This window comes from Zootoca vivipara, chromosome 7, assembly GCF_963506605.1.
Source record: "Zootoca vivipara chromosome 7, rZooViv1.1, whole genome shotgun sequence".
Lineage (NCBI taxonomy): Eukaryota > Metazoa > Chordata > Lepidosauria > Squamata > Lacertidae > Zootoca > Zootoca vivipara.
The window spans coordinates 18,959,254-18,975,804 of NC_083282.1; the positions used below are offsets into that span (position 1 = coordinate 18,959,254).

The following is a 16,551-nucleotide window of genomic DNA, read 5'->3' on the forward strand; positions in this document are numbered from 1 at the left end:
CGAGGCAAATCTTAAGAGATATGGTGAAATACCGTTCCTGAATCTGAGCCAGAAAGCATGGTTTGCAATGGAGACAAAAGCACTGCTGGAGTGAGCCCGGACTCCGCTGCTTTCTGGCACTTCCTGGACCTGATCTTAGTGGAGACTGTCCTAGCAGAGCTTGCATTTGCCACTGATGAATGTGATGAATGTAAACCCTGCTTTTCCCAGGCCATTCCCAGGCTTGACTCGGACAAGGAGCTTCCAAGTGGAACCAAGCCTAGTGGGGCTTGCATTTGGTGCCAAATTTAAAGGCCCTGAATGCAAGCCCTGCTTGTGGAAGAACAACCAGGAGGACATTCTAAGGCTCCCCATTGTTCCTCTGCACCCACCTGTATAATTTCAGGTATGGGGCAGGTAGCCAAGGCTTGGGAGAAATGTTATGGACCAAATTGGGCCCACTGGAATGGACTGGAGCTTCGCCATCTGTCTTTTAAAGCAGAGATGGGGGGGGCATCTCACTAGAAGAATTAGGGCACTTGCCAATCTTTTAGCAGTCTTAATCCTAAACTATGCAATGTTGCTGGTTATTAAATAGTTTGTTCAGTGGTCATTTCTTTTAATTGCAGGGCTCACCTGGTGAACGTGGTCCGGCAGGTACCGCTGGCCCAATTGGTTTGCCGGGACGTCCTGGCCCCCAGGGTCCTCCTGGGCCAGCGGGAGAAAAGGGAGCTCCGGTGAGTAATTCTAAAGAAAGAGAGAAGTAATATTACAGAAATTATTACTTTTCATATCCAATAATGTTAGCTCTTCACACTCCAATACCTTTCTATTGCATATGTGCCTGGCATACTCCCTCTCTATTTACAATAGAGCACTGCGGAAATTTAATTAAACTCGATGACATTTTTTGCCACACTTTATCAAGCCCTAAGGCCCAGGGAGAGGGGTTAAACAAAGCTGATCATCAGGAACACAATAGTGGCTGCCTCTGATGATAAAATAGTTTGTCATGCCGTAGCTTTGATTTAACCTTAGTGCCCTAATGCTCTGCTTTACAAAGTGCACCTTTATTTCCCATTTTCGTATCAGATTTCGTCACCTACTCCTACTCTCTGCTACCTTTCTAGTCAAGTCCAACTTTTAAGTGAAAACATTGCCGGTGGGGAACTTTCAGACCTCCTGGCGTTGTTAGACCCCCCCCCCCAACTCCCATCATCCTTGGCCATTGGCCATGCTAGCTGGGGCTGATGGGAGCTGGAGTCCAGAAACATCAGAAGGGCAAACTGGTACCCCATTCCTGCTATACATAGATGGAAATGCTCCTCAGATATAGGGGAGTAGCATTTGTGATCTTCATATGAATCTCCCCCCCCCCCAGGTTCAATGCCATGTTAAAGACAGTGCCCCTGCCTCTTAATTTTATCTAAAAGATAAATATTGTGTACTATCTAAGAATTATTAAACTACAGAGTTCCAAAGTAAGCAGAGTTTTAGTCCTCGTGGAAAACTCCCAACAGATGTCGCAAAGGAAACCTGTGGGCAGGACACATGAAACAAGTTATGTGAACGCAAGAGGGTCCTGTCTTTCCTGCTACATTGAATGACAATCAGCTTTTGAAACTGAGGATATTTTCAAAAAGTGCCAAGGAGGTCTGCAGTTCAAAGGAAAAAAAATGTTCCACTGGGTTTGCAGCGTGTGAGAATGGAATTAGAAATTACAATATGAAATGGCTGGTGCTGAAAACAGCATAGAGCTCCCACTATGTAACATAGAACTTGGAATCAAGCGCTTCCTTGCCTCCAATCCACAGCATTGACCTGGTTCACACATACAATTAAACTGGGAGTCAACCACAAGTTGCTCCACAGACAATCAAACAAACCATGGATTGTTTCTCCATAGTTGGGTTCGTTTCCCAGCTGCTCTTGCCTTATTGCCTTTGCATTTTGGTAAGCAACTGTGGCAGCGTGGCAAATCAAACTGCTATTAATGGTGGGTGCTGAGTTGCACATAACACCAAGTCATAGTTAAAACAAACCAAGTTTCGTAAGCTAACAACCAACCATGGCTTTTGATCATGGTTATTTGACAGTAAAGAAACTATAATTAAGCCATGGGCCAGGGATTGCACTGAAAGCTAAGGCATGGTTTAATAAAGCATGGCTTAGCATTATGTGCAAATGATGCCATTGATTACCACCAACATTGGTGAATGGCCAGGGATGGTGGGAATTGTAGTGCAACAACTTCTGGAAGGCACCATGTTGGCTACACCTGCCATATTGGTACACCATTCTTCAGTATGAAACTGAAGCTGTGTAGTCAATGTGCATTTACATGGGAGTCCCAATAAACCCAGTGAGTCTTCTGTCTGAGTATGCATGTACTGTACAGAATTGTGCTGTAAATTGATTTCATTAATCTCTCACAAAATCCTATCAATAGATATTTTGCCGGTGTTCTAAGCTCCACTTTCCCTCCCTATATGATCATATTGTCCCCTGCCTCCAAATAAGTATTGACATTATACTAACTACATGATATTGACAACATATAACTCATTAACTTAGAAGACTGTATTCCTGAGATTTTTCATTTCTTCACCTGCTTTGGTATATTTAATTTATCTGTCTGCCGTCTCCAGCAGGTTATATTATCTGTATTTTCATTTCTGTTTTCTGTCTGTTATTTATCATGCACTTATCATAAAAACGTATTGAAATTCTGAAATGCAGACAATGGTTACTATAACAACTTAAGCTGCTTTGCAATGTACCATTCTGAGTTTTGTAATTTATATGTATGAGTCCTTATCGTGACTGAGGGAGCCCACTTGGAGGCTGGGTTCTTAGAAAAATTGAATACTGTGACCTTGAAGCTACCAAAATGAACCTGTGAACATAGTGTTCAGAAGGGTTCAGAAGTCAAGCTCCAAAGAAAATTGGAGAGAATCCCACTGTAGCCAATCAGTGACCTGAAACTCTGCTCTTTGCAGCTGTGTTTAACTTTGCCTGCCATAGCCAATCAGGTGCAGTGTACGGACAGTATCTGCCAATACCTACATCCTAGACTGCTGCAGGTGTATTGTACCTGGGACTGCCTTTGAAAACTGTTCAGAAATGTCAGTGCAAAGTGTATGTTTCTAGTTTTAAAACAACACCACTGGTCCATTTGCAACCACGATTGATTACACTGGTACTAACCTACAACATGTGGGCTGAGAGTACGACCCTGCTCATCCATTCAGATCTCTAGAGATGACTTGACAGGGTGCCTTTTCATTTGTGAAAACGGGACGCGGGTGGCGCTGTGGTCTAAACCATGGAGCCTCTTGGGCTTGCCGATCAGAAGGTCGGTGGTTCGAATCCTCGTGACAGAGTGAGTTCCCGTTGCTCTGTCCCAGCTCCTGCCAACCTAGCAGTTCAATAGCACACCAGTGGTAGATAAATAGGTACTGCAGCAGCGGAAAGGTAAATGGTGTTTCCATGCGCTCTGGTTTCCGTCACGGTGTCCCGTTGTGCCAGAAGCAGTTTAGTCATGCTAACCACATGACCTGGAAAGCTGTCTGTGGACAAACGCCGGCTCCCTCAGCCTGAAGCGAGATGAGCGCCGCAACCCCATAGCCGCCTTTCACTGGACGTAACCTTCCAGGGGTCCTTTACCTTTACCTTTACCTTTTACCTTTCATTTGTGGTATTCCACCTCTAAAACGCAGTACCCATTTGTTTATTCTGATGTCATTTTGGTCCAAGAAAGACCTTTTTATTTATGTGGTCCTGTCAACTGAGAGTTATTCTTTTGTTTCACTCCTCTATTTGATGCTATTTTTATGACAGCATTGTTTGGCTGTTTGTGTTTTCTGTTTTTATATATTTTAGGTGTGTATTTTGTTTCATAAAAGTTATATACCACTTGTTTGTAAAGAAAATCCTCAAAGCCTTTCTGTTGCCTGCTTTGGGCATCCATGTGTCAAAAAGCAATGGATAAATTCTATAGCATTTCTTTTTCCTTTAATGTGATTGTTCTAATGCTACAGGTATCACTATATAGCATTGCTCAGAGGTTTTTACTTTGCAGAGAGAGAGGTCAGAGATGGCAAATAGGAAGTGGGGGTTGGTGTAGTGAGATTCAGGTGCAAGTAAATGAGAGGTGTGCCTAGTTTGTGAATTAAAGTCATAGGTGACTGGGATCAATTGTACATTGTTTCTGCTTTGAGAATGAGCAGCTGATTTTGTACTTTTGGGTGGGTGGGGAGGACTCACTGTTGTACCAAGATATTACACATCAAGTTTCTTCGTGCACAAAGTACCGAGCAGATGTGTTTCTCACACAGCTCTCCGTGTGCTAGATTTAATTGTGCAACAAGGTGTGTGAAGGAAGGAAGGAAGGGGAGAGGGAGAGGGAGAGGGAGAGAGATAACCCTTTGGAAAGCTTGTTTTGCAGCTATCAACACTTGGTGCCGGTTGCCAAAATGAAAATCACAGATATCAATTGCATTCTAGCCTTTGCAAAACACTCAAAGGAGAGTAGGATAATGGATTGATGAGTAGATAGAGGAAGCAGGACCGTTGAAGGCAAGGAAGTGAGAGTGACAAAAGACCAGGGTGTTGCTCATAAGCAGACAACGATCATGTGGGATAAATAGAGAAAAGGTGTAAATGGAGACAAGAGGGGTGATACAGGAGGACCTCAATCTTTTTTTAAAACCAAACCAAACCCAAATACAGGGCTGTGAAATCATGACCTATGAATTGCTTTTAAAAATACTTTGTGAAAGAAAATAATATTGACTAAGGAATATAATTAACATCCGGCTGTCTGGTAGTAATGAATGAAAACACAGATGTACTACTCAAAAGGGTATGGATCAGAAAAGTAAGGTATACACTTGTGCAGAGCCACAAGGTAGGCCGCACACCCCAGAATTGTAGCTTACAGATAAAGCCCAGTGGAATAAAAAGCTCTTCATCTGGCATTGGAATGACATCAGAATTTGTGCATGGAGAGCATCTCTGAGAAGGTATTCCAAGCGTGGAGAATGACAACCCAAAATTCGCTTTCTCTCAAGTCACTACCTGTCCACTTCAGATGGCAGAGAAGGTCCCCCAGAGATGACCTCCATAGATGACCACGACATTACAGAGATGGATCTGAGAGATAATAAATTGCTTAGAGCCCCTCCAAAGGTTCCTAGCTTTGACAAGCTTTAACCATGCACTGGACCAGTCTGACACTTGTAGATGTGAGTTCAATATTCTGCACTCTCAATTATTCACAAGTCATAGTTTGAATAATGTTTTGACATTGAAAACAGGGTGAAAAAGGTCCCCAAGGCCCAGCCGGACGTGATGGAGTACAAGGGCCTGTAGGCCTTCCTGGCCCTGCTGGTCCAGCTGGTTCTCCTGGAGAAGATGGTGACAAGGTCAGTTGCTGTTGACTGCAGTGATGTATTTATCCGGCGATTGGCTGGTTTTCAAAACTCCAAGAACTATTTGTTTGCTCGCTTTAAGTGGGATCACTCAAGAAAGAATCTTGAGGCACTTCAATAACAGATTTATTGTGCCATCATCTTTTGTAGACTAGCACCCTCTTCATCAGAAGCATGAAGTGTTATCTTCAGTTGGCCAATATAGAGAGTTGCAGAGAAAGAAGGGGGGGTCATAAACAGTGGGGCAAGAAGTAGGGCCATGCAATAGAAGTTGGAGAAATAGGTGTGTCACCTTTCTATGCAGGACCCAAATGTATACACGATAAGAAGGGAGTGACCCATTAGCAAGAGCAATCACTGTGATATTGTCTAATATTGCACAAGAAGTGCTGTGTTAGAAGCAACGGTGATGAGAGTTTTGCTCTCTTGGAATACATACTATTTGTGATTATGAGATACTAGAGAAGATCAACGTATGGGAGCTTATTTACTTAAAAGTCAAATTTGACCCATGAGCAGCAGGTGTCAGAAATAATACAAAGCGGGGAACTTGGGATGCAACTCTTTTTAATCAGGCAAAGACACTTTCATGAGTTTCATGAGTTTCCAATAGTTTGAAAAGTTTATGAGAATTACAGGGTGGAAGCAAATGTTTAGGAGGAAGCATTATTGTCAATTCACCGTTTGGCACTGATAATAATAATAATAATAATAATAATAATAATAATAATAATAATAATTTATTATGGTCAAAGACCAGCTCACATAACACAATAGTGACAGCATTCATAAAGATAAAATATATAGAATATACGGACATGCAAAATAGGGGACTATACTTACAAGGGAAATGTGCTGAGTGAGAGGGGAGGGTGTTATCCTTTTCTTGCCCAGAAACATCCCATCAGGAATTTTTTAAAATTCCAGATTCCTTTGTCCTGGCTACTATTCCCAGTTGTCCAGGAGAAACATCTGGGAAGTCTGGCTGGGATAAGAAAGGCAATGTGACAGCTAGGAGTAGGGTTATACATTCTCCATTCTGCCTGCTGCTTCTTCCTAAAAATACCCCCTGCCAATTCTTTATGTGCTGGCAAATGTCCCATTGTTGCACTGCATACCTGTTCAGTTATGCAGCTCATTCTCACTGGGCCAGTCCATAGTCTCTGCTTAAAATGCCAAAATAGAAATGAGCCTTTTGCTCTTTTGCCCAATTCATTAATGCGCCTTCTTGCCCTCATACACAATCCATTTTCTTCTCCCTCCATAACATGCCTGAAAGCAATGCAAAAGTTATCCATTAACCACAGTTTTGTCTCTGAATCAGACTCATTATTTAGACGCAGCAGGTGGCGCTGTGGGTTAAACCACAGAGCCTAGGGCTTGCTGATCAGAAGGTCAGCGGTTCGAATCCCTGCGATGGAGTGAGCTCCCGTTGCTCAGTCCCAGCTCCTGCCAACCTAGCAGTTCGAAAGCACGTCAGAGTGCAAGTAGATAAATAGGTACCGCTCCAAGCGGGAAGGTAAACGGCATTTCCATACACTGCTCTGGTTTGCCAGAAGCGGCTTTGAAATGCTGGCCACGTGACCTGGAAGCTATACACCGGCTCCCTCAGCCAATAATGCAAGATGAGCGCCACAACCCCAGAGTCGGTCACGACCGGACCTAATGGTCAGGTGTCCCTTTACCTTTACCTTATCCTCAACCTGGTAACTCTGGGTTTGGATGAAATGAAAAATTATGGTTAATTAGATGCTTCCTAGATTAATTGTGGCTTGCATGAAAGGACAAGTAAATGGGTTGCATTGTCTGATAACTTGTCTTATATCTCACTATCAGTTTTGCACCTATCATTGCTTGGGAATTTAAGAAACCCGAAATAAACCCGCAGTTTTGAAAGTTGCGGTCTACCATTTTGATTCAATTGTTTTGATTTGGTATTCAATTGTATTTAAACATTGAAAAAACCTACTCCTAAGTATCAGCAAACATATTGCAAAATTAGGTTACAGTATCTTAACAGGTGTCCAAAGGCATAGTGAGCAAACATCTTTCCAAAATATATGTTGAATTAAGCCAGATGGCCTGAAGTTTAGCACTGTCTTATAGAGTCAACAGTAATTCTCTGGTACTGTATGTCTGCTCATAATAAGGATTGTGATACATTCAAGGAGCACGGAGCTGCTCTTCAGTTGATTGCAATTACAGTCACTTTATATTGAAGGAGACATGGAGAATATAAACAAAAACAAAACAATTTCCTTCGTTCAAAATCCAATTAAAGTAGGTTTCAATACGAGGCCATGTTGTGCTTTGAACTGTAATAGCCAATACATGCACTAATCTGTCACACCGAAATGTGATTGATCAATGCAAAATTGCCCCCTTCAGGCCTTTACTTGGTAAAATGGTGCCACAAGGTAAAGAGAATAATAAGGTGACATTTATAGACACTTCACCACAGCTAACGGAAAAGCACGCTCTTTAAAAGTACCAATTTAACAATGTCTTTCCTTCTATTACAGGGTGAAATTGGAGAACCAGGTCAGAAAGGGAGTAAAGGTGACAAAGGAGAAAATGTGAGTTTTCTTTTCTTTTTTTCTTTCTTCTCTGACTACTTCCTTCACTATATTGCTTATTGCTATTCTTTATTGCTGGGGAATTAAAGAATGAAAACATGAATCAAAAACCAACATGCTGAGCAAGCAGGAAAGAGCCCTGCATATTGCAGAGATATTCACATTTGAAACAACAACAAAAAAACAACCAGATGAATTGGATTCAATTTTACTTTATAGTGCCTTTAAATGATGATAGTAATTGTCCAACTTCTTTGTTCCAAGATATGTTAACGCATTTTCCTCCACAATTGTCTGTTGCTGTTTTGCTTAGAGTTTCCTTTCACCTAGGTCCATGCTTGGATGTCTTTTGTTTACTTGCAGAAAAGATACCGTGTTTCTCCAAAAATAAGACATACCCCGAAAATAAGCCATACCCCGAAAATAAGCCATAACCTGGAAATAAGCCATAGTGATAGGCAGTTTAACCTTGTAGGTTAAACTGTACCATACTTAATAAGACATCCCCTGAAAATAAGGCACCGTTTTGTTTTTTTGAGGAAAGATAAATATAAGACGGTGTCTTATTTTTGGAGAAACATGGCATATTATATTATATTATATTAATAATATATCATTCAATAATCTTTTTTCATATAAACCAACGTTTCAGATTTCTTATGTGGTTAAAAAGGTCCTCTGTTTTGATTAAAGCAATTCTTCATTTAATTTTATCAAACTCAAAACTAGTAATCACAAGGGAATATTTTCAGGAACTAAATATAGTTTACAAAATGAAAACTCCTCTGGGAAGAAATTATTTAGACTTGTTTGGCATGTGAGAACAGGTTGTTTTATCTAATTTTAAATTCCATTTTATTTGTATGTTCAAGCATGGCTAACTGAAAATCAGCTCTGTCAGTAATGTCTATTCCTAGGACAGCATAAATAGATTTAAGTTAAAGTATGTCCTGGACCCCCCCCCCCCGGGTGGGGGAGTGCAATGCAGTTGCACGTATTTAATATTTAAGTCTGCCTAGGAAGAATTGTCCAATTGCAAGATCAACTTACAGTCTCTTTGGGGAAATACGATTCCAACAAGAAGCATTCGTTTGCAATATGGATAGTGAAACTTTAGTTGATTTTTCTCTCTATAAATCTCCTCAAAAAGGTCTGGTATATTTTTAGTCCTGTAAAAGCCAGGGCAGGTTGTGATTCATATTCATGTTTGAACAGAAATCCACTTTTAAATATCCTGACAATACTGCAAGCATAATTACCTTTGATAAATGTCAGTTTCAAATGTATTGTAGACAAGCAAGTCTAAGATTTGGGGAGATGAACAAAGAATGCTTGACTGCCTTGAATGTAAAAGACCTTGGAGTAATAGCACCGTCTCTCCAAAGAAATGTGGAAATGCTTATTAGGCCTGAATAATGCAAAATGCCCTCCTGTGGAGATGCTGTTCGTCTGACTTTAGATGCCAACCTTACCTTCTTTCCTCCTTCTTTCAGGGTCCTCCCGGACCACCAGGTCTTCAAGGTCCCGTCGGAGCTCCTGGTATAGCTGTAAGGTTCTGCTTGTTATGCATAACTAACGTGTACCTCCCCCCCCCCCCGAATTTTCATTAGTTATACCGAAAATCCAGGCATAATTTGTGTTGCTTAAAATGAGAAAATCTTAAATCCTATCCTCAAGGCATCTGTGTCTATGCACTGCTCTGCTTACCGCAGGCTCCAGTCTTGGGTCAGTGCTCTGCAGTTTCAGTCTTCCATGAGTGCAACAATTCCAAAGGAATGAGCAAAACATTGGGATAATGCTTTGGCTTTGTTCATTCCAAGATTTGTTTATTAAATGCATATGGAAGCTGGAGTGGCGTTACCAAGAGCTGGTCCACTTGGTAACACACACACACACACACACACACACACACACTTATTAATTTTTCTGTTTTACAATTTAGAATATTCATTTAGACAACAATAACTTTGTTTCTTGTCACTTAATTACTCATTAACTTGATGACTCCCAGTTGAATGTGCGATCTGACTCCCTTGAAAAGAAATTACATTGGCGATCTGGAAGTTCTGTCTGTATTGTTACATTTTTAATGGCTCATTCACATATTCAAACCATCACTCCATGTTGCATTCTTCAACAATACAGGTGTAAATTCACCTCCACATTGGCTAGTACAGTGGTACCTCTACTTACAAATAACTCTACTTACGAATGTTTCTGCTTACGAATGGAGCTCCGTCCGCCATCTTGGATGCGGTTTAGATAGGATTTTTTCTACTTACGAATTTTTAGATAGGGTTGCTTCGACTTACAAATTTTTTCTCCCAGTGCATTCCTATGGGATTCAACTTACAATTTTTTTTCGACTTACGAATGTGCGTTCAGAATGCATTAAATTTGTAAGCAGAGGTACCACTGTATTCGTAGCTGATGTCTGTGTGAGGCAGCATTTAAATTGTAGCCAACACTAGGGCCACAGGTAAAGATACAGAATGAGCCCACAAAAAGAGGAAGCCAGAAACTGCAAGGACCTGCCTTGTTTGTTTTCCATTTAAATAATAAGAATGTACATATGACAAACAGCAATCCTATCCCCATTTCCCTGGGACTAAGGCCCGCTAAATTCAGTGGGACTTACTTCTGAGGCAACATTCTTCGGAGCTGGGTATTTGAGCTTTCAATTAGGTGCCTTTTGGAGTCAGTTTCTGAGCAGTAAATGCACAGCTTTTGTGAGCAGTATAAACAGCTCTGGCATACTCCATGGATTTATTTGGATTTTCCTGCATTCAAACCAGAATATTTTGTCCTTTCCCAGAACACTATATCAGTTGTGATACTGTTGTGTGGAATGTACTTTGCTGAGTGGTACCTATGACATTCCTGCGACAAGGACCTGAAGTCCGACGCCATTTTATGACCTCTTTAAAAATGTCTGTTTTGCAAGCTAGTAACTTTTATGGACTTATTTGCAAGGATGGACTAAAGGTTGCAAACTTGTGCACTGTTAGCTGCTTAAATGTAACTGAAGTCAATGGAATTTATATAGCCTACAGAGCTGCAGTCAAAATCTGGGCTGTTTTCTTTTCACCCATTGTCTGGGAAGGCTTTTTTTGCAAAACTAATATAGCTAAAAAGTATCCATATAGTTTTCGTAATTCATTCATTCATTCATTAAAAAAAATATTATGCAATGCCATTCAAGGCATAGCCTACTAAAACAGTACTTTAAAAGCATTTCATAGTCCAGCACAACATTCACATAAAACCAATTTAAACCATTTAGTGGGAGCAATGTGAAAAACCAGCAGCAGTATAGATCATTAAGTAATCAAAAATTCAAACCAACCTATTGGAAACTATTTTTCTGTCAGCATAAATATTCCCAAATGCGAATTAAGCAACATCTGCCAGCTCTTAAGCACAGTAGCTGCATTGATCAATGAATAACAAAATCTCACTGGGTGACTTTATTAGGACTGGGCCACTTACTTTAATTGTATTTGGAGAACACAAGCTAAGCTCACTGTAATTGTTGAATGAATGTGTTCGCACAATGTAGCTCTCTTCTTACAAATGCAAAATTGTGTCCCAATCATATTATGTAGAATTAGATCTCATTATTTTGAATGCACATAAATTTGGATCAGAACGCATATATATATATATATATATATATATATATATATATATATATATAATCACATCACTAACTTGGGGTTTGTTGGTTTGTTTGTTTTTAAACTTGGGTGGCTGTGGGTGTTTTTTTTTTTAAAAAAAAAACAACACACCACCTGGCTGTAAAATTCTGACAGTAGCTGTGCCTATTTTAATCTACTAGGGGGGTGATGGAGAACCTGGTCCAAGAGGACAGCAAGGGATGTTTGGGCAGAAAGGCGATGAAGGCCCACGAGGCTTCCCTGGTCCTCCAGGTCCCATTGGTCTTCAGGTATGTTTCATCGTTTTATTTGCTTCCCACCTTCCTTCCTTCCTTCCCCACAAAAGAATGGGCATATCCTTATTCTGAGTTTCATAGTTTAAAAATGGCCAGTCTTTGGACCCCTCCAGACATTCTTTTTATTGCACATTTGTGATGATTTGTGCTCATGATGCTATTAGCGAGGTCACATCTCATCTTGCTTTCAATACTGTTTACACCTACAGAAGTGCTGGGTTGGTCACATTGCTTCATTTCCAATCAGTGCATATCCTGTAACTTCCTGCTGAAATACCATAACTTTTTGCCCAGGCAGGCGCATTGGGTGGCCCATGAGAGCAGCAAAATAACCAGGTTGTACAACGGTGGTAGGATACCATTAACCATGCTAAATCTTTATTGGCAGCAGCAGGCTGGGTAAGGGTAGGCATGGCATCAGGGCCAGGATCAGTTCATCATTCTCTGTTTTGATGGAATGAATCCACTGGGTTTGGACCTCCCTAAACCCATTCCATGGGCATCAGTCAGTGTTGAACCTTGCCGTGGTGCAAGCCAAACAAGCAAAGTCTCACTGGGTGAGATTCCAACCAGGCAGATACCCCAACCTCAGCTTGGGGGTGCCATGGTCAATCCTACCCCTATACTATGTTGATCCTTCCCAATGCCATTTCTGTCTTCAATAAACAATGTTTTTCTTCCTGACCAAGGAAGGCCATCATTTCACTGAGGGAATGGCCTTGCTAGTGGAACATCTGGCTAGTCAGATGAAGGAATTCTGGGCTACATGGATCCTGCTTGAACACTATTCTTTTCCTTTTCCTGTGGCTCATAGTTCATTCTCATAGGCATTGCACTAGGGTACTTTCATGAGCATTAGCTTCATGAGCCCTGGGCCCTTCGGCAGCAAAGGTCCAGCAATAGCACCACTCAACCCATTTACTTCACAGCAAATCTGCTGAATACTTTACACAGCAACATATACAGGGTGGAACATTTGATGCAAGTGCCCTATTTAGAACCCTCTTCTTTCCTTGAATTACCATTAATACGTTTGGGGCTAGAAAATTTAACGTGCTTCCTTTTCCTTTATTTCTAAGTGAAGAGACTCAATTTTTAATACATGATCATTCAAACATGGCGTAGCATCCAAAGGTACTGGAAATGTCCGGGACTGAGCAACATTGCTCTGTATAGGTGTTTAGGAATGGAAATGCAGTTTCGATTTGGTCTGCGTCGAAAGGAGAAACATACTTCACCTTTGTGTATTTTGATTTACTGAAACGCTTCAGAAGGGCAACCACACATTACTTAGTGGCTTAAATGAATGAACGTTGAGCTCTGGTGGAATTACGTTTCATTAAACCTTCAAGTGTGTTAAGGATGCTAAAGATGCTGGTGGTAATAAAGGGCCATTGAGCAATCAAGAGCTCTGTATTTGTTGCCAATGAAATGCCCATAGTAAAAATGAAAACCTTGCACAGCTTTTTTTTTCCTTTTGTGATTTATAATATTTCAATCTTATCAAATCCCATCAGATATACTAATGATGCCACATTTTTATGCTGGTTGTGACCTCCCTTCACCTCTCCCCCTTCACATCCTGGCATTTTCCTTATGTTATACTCTTGCAAAGTTCCTTCCTTCCCCAAGGTGCCCAGACTAGAAGAGCTTCCTCTCCTGGCACTGGCATTACATAGGATCATAGAACTGTAGAGCTGGAAGGGGCCCCAAGGGTCATCTAGTCCAGCCCCCTGCAATGCAGGAATCTCACTTAAAGCATCCATGACAGATGGCCATCCAATGTCTGCTTAAAAACCTCCAAGGAAGGAGAGACCACAACTTCCCGAGGGAGTCCATTCCAATGTTGAACAGCACTTACTGTCAGAAAGTTAATCCGGATCATAGCTGCCAAGTTATCCCTTTTTAAAAGGGATTTTCCCTTATGCTGAATAGGCTTCCTCGCGAGAAAAGGGAAAACTTGGCAGCTATGATCCGGATATTTTGTTGGAATCTCCTTTCTTGTAACTTGGTTCGAGTCCTACCCTCCAGAGCAGGAGAAAACAAGCTTGTTCCATCTTCCGTGTGAAAGCCCTTGAGATATTTGAAGAGGGCTATCTGAAGCTAGAGAAATAAGTTTTGATTTTGCAAAGCTGCTGCTTGTGAGTTGGAAGAAAACCTTGGCTCCATTGAAACCAAAGTGGCAAAGCTCCCACTGGTTTCAGGGGTGAAAATATTCCACTGCAATTATTTGCAAGGTTGTATTTGAAGATTGTGATTTGGCAAAGAGCAGCATACTTAACCTTAGGCATGTCTGTTCTCCCATGGCTGTTAATAGTACCACTTACAGGTTTTAAAAGTTGAACCCATATGTAACTTTCAACATAATTGAGGGCCTAAATTTGAATTACTAAAGGCAGGTTTATGGCTCAATAAATCTTAATAACAAACTGTTGGGTACATTGTTAGTATCTGTCATGACAGCAAATTGTAATTGATGAAATACTTGCATCCGCAACACAGAGGTCTTTACCTTTTCTACAGTCACACCTACAAATGAGCAGATTTGTAGGCAATTATTCATCCAAGACATTTAAGCTGCAATTATCCTAACCCTTCTGTCATCAGTGCACCTCTGCTATCCTCAGATATTTATTGTGTGGCTAAACAAAATGATGCAGTCCGACCAAAGTTAGGCACTTTTGGTGTCCTCCCACTTCTAGCTCAAGGATGGAGCTCTACAAAGAAAAATTATTCTTTAATCTGTAGGTAACAATAGGGAAGGCTTGCTTAATTTCACAAGGCTACCACACTATATGATGGACAATATATATATATATATATATATATATATATATATATATATATATATACACACATATATATATATATATATATGAACAGCCTTTCTCAATCTTGGCTGCCCAGAGGTTGTTGGACTGCAACTCCTATCATCCCTAGCTAGGGAGACCAGTGGTCAGGGATGATGGGATTTGTAGTCCAACAACCTCTGGGGACCCAGGGTTGAGAGTAGGCTGTTTTAGAGGGTTAAATCCCACAGTTATTCCAATGCAAGTTGTGAAGTAGATAAATCTAAGTAACTTGCAGTATGTCCTGCAACCCAGTTAAATCAAAGTACTACTGTTTAAGCCAATTGTAGTACCGTTGACTTCAATGGGGCTCTAATCAGTTTAAATCCAAGGTTACCAATATAACTATAGAGAGGATCAGACTGCTCGCCACCCACTTTTAAACTATCGATATGAAATTGATGTCACCTGTAACCGACACATTATCATTGAGACTGTGAAGCCCAATTTTTTCCAATTTTGTAAAGTGGAGGATTTCAGCAGCTGAGCATATTGGTTATTGACCGAGCAAATTGGTACCAAATTTCCCTCCAGAGATGGTCCATCATAAATAGCTCGTGATTTTCCCTTTTTCTAGAGAATGGGATCACTAAGGGTGAGCTGCCGCTCCTATTGAAGTGTGTGGCAAGCCTTCCATTGTGGACTGCAGCCTAAATGGGTAATTTAAACAAAATGGGATACTACATTTGGATGGGTCCTTAAAATTACATTTTCAGTCTGTTTCAAAAGGAGGGCATGCAGTCCTGAAAAGGTAGTGAATTTGCACATATTGTATAATGCATTCTCTGCTCGGAATGATATATATACCTACTGGTGAAATCATGTAAGATTTTAATTTAAAACTCGGAGCACAGTTTCTGCCCCCCTGGATGTTCAGCTGTGTAGAAGTGGAGGGATCACCATGGAGACAAATGGCATCTCCCTCCCTCCTTAGGATCTGCACAGTCCTATACTCTAAATAGGAAGCCTGCCTCTTTTGTTTCCTATCCACCCCTACTTTTCCTGCCCAGGAATGTTCCATTGGCCCCTGCAACAATTTCCCTATAGGCACAGGACTGCGGGTTTATTTTTCTGTCTTTCCAGACCAGTGTTGAGATGTTGGAGAGAGTAATTACAGTGGTACCTCGGTTTAAGTACACAATTGGTTCCGGAAGTCTGTACTTAACCTGAACCGTACTTAACCTGAAGCGAACTTTCCCATGGAAAGTAATGGAAAGTGGATTAATCTGTTCCAGACGGGTCCGCGGAGTACTCAACCTGAAGCATACTTAATCCGAAGTATGAGTGTAATTGGTTCCGGAAGTCTGTACTTAACGTGAAGCGTACTTAACCTGAAGCAAAATTTCCCATTGAAAATAATGGAAAGTGGATTAATCTGTTCCAGATGGGTCCGCGGAGTACTTAAACTGAAAGTACTCAAACCGAAGCTTACTTAAACCAAGGTATGACTGTATAATGCTTTCACTTCAAAAAAGCAACCAGTCATAAGGCTGTATTACAGTGGTAGGCAGTTGGTGTTCAAGAGGGGAATGGCGGAAGGGGGCTGGCATAGAGACAGGGGTGGAGGAAGGGGGTACGGTGGGTGTGGGACACCCCGGGTGTCACCATTGAGGGGGGTGACAAAATGCTGGGCAGCACTGTTCACCTCTGGCATGTGACCCCAACAGATTGCCTTTGAGGAAATGTAGCGCTCAGAAGAAGAAGAAGAAATATAGCAAAAGTTTGTGAATTTTTGAGAGTGAAACAACTTAATAAATTTATAC

At 41.1% G+C, this 16,551-nt stretch overlaps 1 protein-coding gene across 4 annotated transcripts in view; it reads left to right on the forward strand.

Moving 5' to 3' along the window:
• Nucleotides 1-16,551, forward strand: part of COL11A1 (collagen type XI alpha 1 chain) — a 252,806-nt gene that overhangs the window by 183,909 nt on the left and 52,346 nt on the right. For all 4 annotated transcript variants that reach the window (XM_035122972.2, XM_035122974.2, XM_035122973.2 and 1 more), the window contains 5 exons: nt 609-716; nt 5,298-5,405; nt 7,934-7,987; nt 9,481-9,534; nt 11,826-11,933. In XM_035122972.2, coding sequence (XP_034978863.2) covers nt 609-716; nt 5,298-5,405; nt 7,934-7,987; nt 9,481-9,534; nt 11,826-11,933 — 432 coding nt within the window. The remainder of the gene's footprint in view (nt 1-608; nt 717-5,297; nt 5,406-7,933; nt 7,988-9,480; nt 9,535-11,825; nt 11,934-16,551) is intronic.